Source organism: Sinocyclocheilus grahami, unplaced genomic scaffold, assembly GCF_001515645.1.
Source record: "Sinocyclocheilus grahami isolate Dianchi unplaced genomic scaffold, SAMN03320097.WGS_v1.1 scaffold1526.1, whole genome shotgun sequence".
NCBI lineage: Eukaryota > Metazoa > Chordata > Actinopteri > Cypriniformes > Cyprinidae > Sinocyclocheilus > Sinocyclocheilus grahami.
In genome coordinates this window covers 75,192-82,736 of record NW_015506705.1, presented here as the reverse complement: position 1 = coordinate 82,736, position 7,545 = coordinate 75,192, and the positions used below count along the sequence as shown (strand labels likewise).

Sequence of the window (7,545 nt, the reverse complement as noted above, 5' to 3'; positions counted from 1 at the left end):
TTTATTTTGAATACGCGCCCTCTAATGGCGAAAATTACATATTGTGCCTTTACTCTCTAGATCTTCCGTATTAAAAAAAAATAGTGAAATAGATTTCTACACAAGAAATATGAAAGCAAATAGACATATGACGATATGTTTAACATGCATGTATATATTTCAGAAAATGTTGTTTATATATTAAATATTTATTTATAATATCAATTATATGAATATAAATATAGACATGTAAATACACATATAAAAGCTGACCTCATACGTCATTCCCCTGGAGCTGCTTCTGTGTACAACAGTGAGCGCAAGCTACATTAAAGTGATTATTACATTTTAAATATGGTTATTTTTCTTACAAAAACGCATCGATTCGCTACAGGAGGCCTTTGTTCACCACCCGGAGCCGTGTGAGACATTTTTTATTATGGATGCATGCGCTTTATTTCACTTCTTTTGGACTGAAGCACTGCAACACCCGCTGAGTGTCATTAAACCGCTTGAAAGATCAAAGACAAATTTTAATATAACTCCGACTGGATTCATCTGAAAGAAGAAAGTCATATACACCTAGGAGGCCTTGAGAGCGAGTAATTTATGGGCTAATTTTCATTTTTGGGTGAACTAATCCTTTAAACAATTAGAAACAAAACAGCATCATGTATGTATAGTTTAATACAAAGGACTGAAAACCAATCACACAGAGTACTTCATTTAAAAACAAGAGATACAGTGGGATGGGGAAGCCGCCATAAAGTCTCGAGACATGTTTTTTAAAAGTTGAACTTACATTAATTTCCCATGGCTTTCTCTCTTGTGCGAGACGCGAGTGAAACAGTGATAGATGTCCCTCTAGAGAATGCCATAAATATGTGTTCTGTGTGAATGGCTTGGTTTCAGTTTTGACGTAAACAGCATCTTCTCCGTATTGATGTTCTCTTTCTCCACAGTATTTAGAATGAACAACGCAGCATTACAATGCAAAACACCTTCATCGTCATCGCGTCTCGAGTGCCACTGATAAAGCTGTCTGACGCACACCTAGCATTCTAATGCTACGCTTTTGCATTCAAATGTGGATTTTTATTTTAAATTCAACGAATATTCAAAATTAAATTTTTTAAAGATTTCTGAAGAAATCATTGTTGTTCAGAGGATGCTGATTTATCCCCTGGGGTCATGTGGATTACCCTCACAGTGGCTGCGGGTGCGTTTAAGCACTGGCATTTGTTACTGTGATTAGCCACAGATGTGTTGTTTTTGTGACGTTGAAATTGCAGTTATGAAAGTGGATTCACCGGTGTTCTGAAATGCTGGAATTGAGTTTGCCTGAGCTAATAGTTTTAAACGGCACACCTCTGAAAGTTAAGCCAGGCTACCTGCTGTCTTGCAGACGGACTATGATATGGTGGATTATCTGAACGAGCTGCGAGAGGGCTGTCTAGAGGCCTACACTGGGATCATCCAGGGCTTGAAGGGAGACCAGGAGAATGTGCACCGTAAGTTCAGCTGGACCTCATCTCGTGACCGTCACATGCAGACGAGTGTTACATGGAGTCATGTTTAACCGTGTGTTTCCTCCTCCAGCCGATGTAATGCTGGTACAGCCTCGTGTTGAGTTCATCTTGTCGTTCATTCACCACATCGCTGAGGATGAAGACCGATCCGACGGAGTGGTGGCCAATGCTGTCGGACTCATAGGGTAAGAACTTCTTGCTTAACAAATCACTAAACCATGTTTTCTACTGGCCCAGCTGTGGCAGGGCCTAAGATTGTTACATGCCCAGACAAAACTTATTAATTGTTGTTTTTAACCCATGTGACCACCTTATTAATTACAATATTTAAGTTTATGACACCAACATTTTAAATACCAATGCAGCTTCACAGTTCTCTATTCCGGTTTTGGTACCACAGCAAAAACTACTAGTCTAGCCAAATATAAAGTTCAAACGTTAAAACTTATAAACAATTAGTTATAAAATGAATACAGCAGACCCAAGATATAAATGATTATTTAAAGTGTTTGAGGTTTTTCAGGTAGGTCTGATAGTACTCTTTTCCTTTAGGATTTCTTTCTTCAATACTGAAATAATTGGGTTAGTGACAGTTCAATGTGTGTCCGCTGTTCGGCTCGTGTGTTACTAACATAATTCTAGGTGTTTTCTGCAGATCTCTTCATAGCATTTGCTAGCTTGGATTAGACCTTGAATAAACCAGTGTATTTCCATTTTCCTTGCACCGAGAAATTCAGGGATTTTCCAAGCTTTCAAACATAACTGGATTAGTCTGCTTGATGAATGAATCATTGCCTTGTGTTGTGTTGGCCAGCCTTTCCAGTGCTATCACAGTGTTTAACCTGGTGGGCCATTATGGTTGAAAGTTTAACTTGGTGACCAGAAAACGAGTCACAGCAGTTGTCTGCATTTCTCTGAAGATCGTGTCAGGCTTTTGACACTGAATTCATGCTTTTTCTGCTCTCGTCTGGACAAAATTAATTGGGTTTAGAAGGACTACACTACACTTTTCATTTGTGGGTTCATGCTTTTTAAAATGGCAGCTTGTTCATTGCTCTGGCGTATGTCTTCTGTTGTTCTGGCACATAGTGAAGTTGACCCTTCTTCTTCCCCCCCTAAAGTGACCTGTGTACAACCTTTGGCAAAGACGTGATGAAGCTGGTGGAGGTTCGACCTCAGATCAACGATCTGCTGTCTGAAGGCCGGAGGTCCAAGACCAGCAAGACCAAGACCTTAGCCACATGGGCCACGAAGGAGCTCCGCAAGCTGAAGAGCCAAGCTTGGTATGCCATGCACCTCACGTAAATCTCACCTTAGAGGTCACATTTGACCCCAAAAGAACCGTGTTTCACACAGAAATCCTTGCGGCCTGTTCACACCGGCACAAAAAGTCAGGTTTGTGCATGTCTTTCGTCTACTGGCAGACAGGCTTGGTGAAACTGCAGTTTGCCTCTCTGACAGTAGGTGGGGCTCTTGAAAAAGAGCGCACTGTTTGCGTATCAAGATGCTGACATGCTATGGCTGGTATTTCTCATTATTGCCCTTTGTTCATTTTTGGTCTGGGCATGTGACCCAAAGCAAAATTAGCGCTGTCAAAATTAGTGCGTTAATGCAGATGATTAATTTTTTCAATTTATCTGCATTAAAGATATCTAACATTGTTAACGTGGGCCGGAGCAGGGGTTTGGCCACCTCATGCACAACTGCTGCTTCGGTCTCTTTTTTTTTCTTGACAAGTATTGCGCTTGTTTAGACACAGAACGTGTTAGCGAGCTCATCAAACAGGACAGGCGCTCCAGTTCACCTCAGCGGCAGGCGCTAGTCAAACGAGCACGGAAACGGTACAGGAGAACATCAGTGAACTGTGGTCAGATGAGATGATGTCAGGACATCTCTCTGTCCTGTCAGCCGTTATACTCTGCTCCTTGTTATTTTTTAAAGTCTACTCCATGTTCATATTGATAGCTCTCAATTGTACTGTAATGTTGAATGGCTGTAGTCAATGGTTAAATATTGGTGGAGGAAATCTGTTCCCTAGAGACATCAGTAGTGTTGGTGTCAGTGATACTCGCCTTCATTAAAAAAAAAAAGATGCCATTAAACAAATATTAAAAATATACTGTCTTTGTTTCTACATTAAGTTAAAGATTGAATGTGAAATTATTGCAATATAAAAGTATTTTTTATGTGGGATTAATAAAAAATTAATACTATTCAAAAAAATATTTATCGATTGACGGCACTAGTTAAAACGTTATCGCTGCGAACAATCCTGGTGTGAACAGGCCTTTATTGCTCCTAAAATTAGTTTTTTCATAGAATAAAAGTGAAGCCCATTAGTTTTCGGCTGAGAAGTGTCCTGAACGTGTTTTTGTGAAGCTTATCTAACATTTTAGCTGAATTGAAGGCCCTCAGGCTCGAGCAACTTAGTCTGCCACAAACCGTGTCGTTTTGCTCCGTGTAACGCGAATCTCTTCAGCCGTGTTCTCCATGGTTTTCTCTTGGTTTGTTTTCAGATTACCGGCCGTGGAGCTTCTACCAAGAATAATGGAAATCAAACCCACTGAGGTTTCTTCGGTCTTTTACACATAGACGTCAAAGCAGAAGTGACGTGTGCGCTGAGATGAGTGTCTGAGAATGAGTGAGAAAGAGTATTACAAATGAATGGTTGTGTTATTAGTATGCTAGCATGGATGGTGCAGATAGACCCCTGGAAAGACTTGCCACTGGAGGTGCAGGTTCTAGCAGAGCAGTCCATGTTCAAGGGGTGCAGGAATTAGACACTTCCACTTCCTCCTTTATTCTCCTTCATTTGTTTTGCAGGAAAATGAGTGCCAAATCCATGCGGATACCAATGGACTTGAGCGTAATGTGTTGACACGTAGAAGACGCGAAATAAACATGTCAACGATGTCACAATCTGATTTGCATTGATGTGCTTTGGTTGTAATTTTTTTCTTCTCGCGGCACTTAATTGGAGTCATTCACCAAGCTTTTAAAAAAAGAATGAACAGAATCAGACGTTTGTATGAGGTTATATTTTTCCATTGATATGAAAATAAAATAAAATTGAACCCTTCCGGTTGTACTTCTGATGCATTCCCTGTGCAATGCAAACCGCCGTCGATTCCTTTATTTCCTAGCTTCACCAGATCAAATGGCATTAATGTGTTGAAGAAATGGCCTTCTGACAGTGCTGTGGGTTGCCTTGCTGGATGTCTCCTCACCTTTCTCCACATGTGTGTGGGTCATGTTGATGTTCAGCATTGTTCTGAAATGTTCTTCATTAAGTTTCTGAACTAATGAGGGCGTAATGGGAAGCTTTCCAAGAGCAAGAGCTGTTAGCCCACAACTGAAGAATCTGCCTTTACTAGAACCATTGTGGATTATAAAATCAGTGTGATGATTCTACGGTGGTTTTATCAAGTAGTGAGATTAAAGGCAAGCAGTTTTTTGCATGACTGGTATAAAATAAAAGAACCTGATGTGAAACAGTGGTGCGGTGTACTTGTTGATGGACTTCACATTTGCAATGTTTGCTTAATACAGATTGTGAACTCTCAAGCCACTTGATGCTTTTATAAGTCGTTTTAAAGTCAATAAATGAGCGACTTAAAAGTTTGGTGTTTCATGTTTTCTGCGTTCTTCATTGCCTGCTGGCTGTGTAAATTAACTTGATAAGCACCATTACTACTTTAAACAGGGAAAGCTTTGTAAAACATTGTTGTCATTTGTTTTAATAATAAATTCTTGCCGAGTAAACCTGTAGAAAGACTTAAAGATAATTCAGATTAAGTTGATGGGCTATGGTGATAAACCACAGAGTTGCTATGAGGCTGTAAATTTGATCAAAAAACTGATGTGGCTTTTAGGGTAAGAAGCCGCAGCAGCTCACACTGAACATAACCTGCTCCAGGGTCAGTTTACTACAGCGCGTTCAGTGCATGCGTGGCCCGTGCGTGGCCATGAACAATTTTCTACAAGATATCCTTTTGTATTGGTATAACCATTGCTGTATGACATAAATGTGCTTTTATTCTCATTGTACATAAATTTAAGTATTTTAAAAAATGCTCAAAAAAGGGAACATTTAAATCACACATTAAAACTCGAAGTTGAAAATCTTTGCTTGTGTATTTACCTATACATTGCGAGTTTGTTGAAAACAAAATGTGACACTGGAAGCCAAAACCATCAACACATCGAGGGCTGGATTCAAAATCATACTGAAGATCAAAATAAAAACGGGAAATTACAAGCTGATCGAATTGAGTTTCATCACAGCAACTCCTAATATAAGTCAGTAGCTTGTATAACCTCCGCATGTCTGTATGCACTCCGACAACGTCTAGACATGCTCCTGATATGATGGTGAATGGTGTTCTGTGGGATCCCCTGCCAGACCTGGATCAGAGCATCAGTGAGCTCCTGGACAGTCTGTGGTGCTACTTGGCGGCTTCATATGCTCCTATGCATCGTGTCCCAGAGGTTCTCAATTGGATTCAGGTCTGGGGAACATGAGGGCCAGTTAATAGCATCAATGCCTTTATCATCCAGAAACTGCCTGCACACTCTGCCCACATGAGGCTGGGATTTGTCATGCACCAGTGTAAGCTCTGACAGAGGCTCTGAGGATTTTATCCCGGTACCTAACAGCAGTAAGGGTATCGTTGACCTTCAAGATATTCCTCCCCAGACCGTCACTGACCCACCGCCAAACCACTCATGCTGGATGATGTTGCAGACAGCATAACGCTCCCCATGGCATCTCCTGAGAACGGGGCACCAAGGACGGACCTGCCAATACTGGTGTTCTCTGGCAAAAACCAGTGGAGCTGCCTGTTGCTGGGCTGTGAGCCCAGGTCCCACTTCAGGAAGACAGACCCTAATGGAGTCTGTTTCTGTCAGTTTTGTCAGGAACATGCACACTAGCCTGCTGGAGCTCATTTTGTAGAGCTCCTCCTGTTCCTCTTTGTACAAAGGAGCTGATACAGCAGGTCCTGCTGCTGTCTTGTTGCCCTTCGACAGTCCTCTCCAGCTCTCCTCATGTAATGGCCCTTCTCCTGATATCTCCTCCATGCTCTTGAGACTGTGCTGGGAGACACACCAAATCTTCTTGCAACAGCAAAACACAAAAGACAAATCGGTCAGGAAGGATAAGGAGAAAGCAATTGTCTGTGGCCACAACCTGTGGGCACGTCTGGTCACCTTACTTTTGTGGGATGGTCTTTCTGTTGCTGGTGCTCCTGTGGTCACATTCATTTGCACCAAAGCAGGTGAAACTGAATTTCCACCAACTTTATTTTAAACTATTTAACCCCTTTGTAAAATAAATCAAAAAAGTAAAACCAAACATTCATCAGAAAAATGCATCATTGATCATAACCACATAAAGACATGAGTCCACACTACCTTACAATACACTTCTTGTAGGGGGTAGAGGATACAAAGGGATCACAAATAAACACTGATGAATCAGCACCCAGTGGTTAATATCCATATTAAGAATCCAGTCCCCATTCCAAAACCAGCATCAAGGAACATGACAGGAATAATCAGTCCAAATGAGTGTTCAGGATGGAGCAGGCCTTACACATTACAGTACACATTGTTAATGGTTGTTACAGCCCATGCAACCATAACAGAATACCTCCTGTATACAAACAATATTAAATGACAATTAGACCAAACATGAAACATTTCATATACATATACAGAACCCGACCCAACTAGGGTGACCATACGTGCCATTTATCCCGGACGTGTCCTGGCCAGGATTTCTATATTGCCTAAAATATCTAGGTTTTCACTTTGTTTGCGTGCGTACATCGGTGTATGACATCAAAATACCATACAGATGGTTCCTTATGCTTTCAAAATGCTCTCGAGGTACTTTGATGTCAAACACTGATCGATCTGAGCCGCGCTGCTTTTAAGTCAAACACACATCCTATGTACGCGTAATTGCATCGCTTTGACCGTAGATCCCACCTTCTCACACACACCATGATTGGTCCATTATGTACAATGCCTGCAT

The 7,545-nt window shown here is 41.2% G+C and overlaps 1 protein-coding gene across 1 annotated transcript in view; it reads left to right on the top strand.

Annotated features, from left to right (window-relative positions):
- The window catches only part of LOC107570969 (importin subunit beta-1-like), a 46,526-nt gene that overhangs the window by 34,466 nt on the left and 4,515 nt on the right, over nt 1-7,545 (top strand). The window contains exons 19-23 of the mRNA XM_016257253.1: nt 1,385-1,490; nt 1,579-1,693; nt 2,630-2,791; nt 4,025-4,159; nt 6,942-6,944. Coding sequence (XP_016112739.1) covers nt 1,385-1,490; nt 1,579-1,693; nt 2,630-2,791; nt 4,025 — 384 coding nt within the window. The 3' untranslated portion in view covers nt 4,026-4,159; nt 6,942-6,944. The remainder of the gene's footprint in view (nt 1-1,384; nt 1,491-1,578; nt 1,694-2,629; nt 2,792-4,024; nt 4,160-6,941; nt 6,945-7,545) is intronic.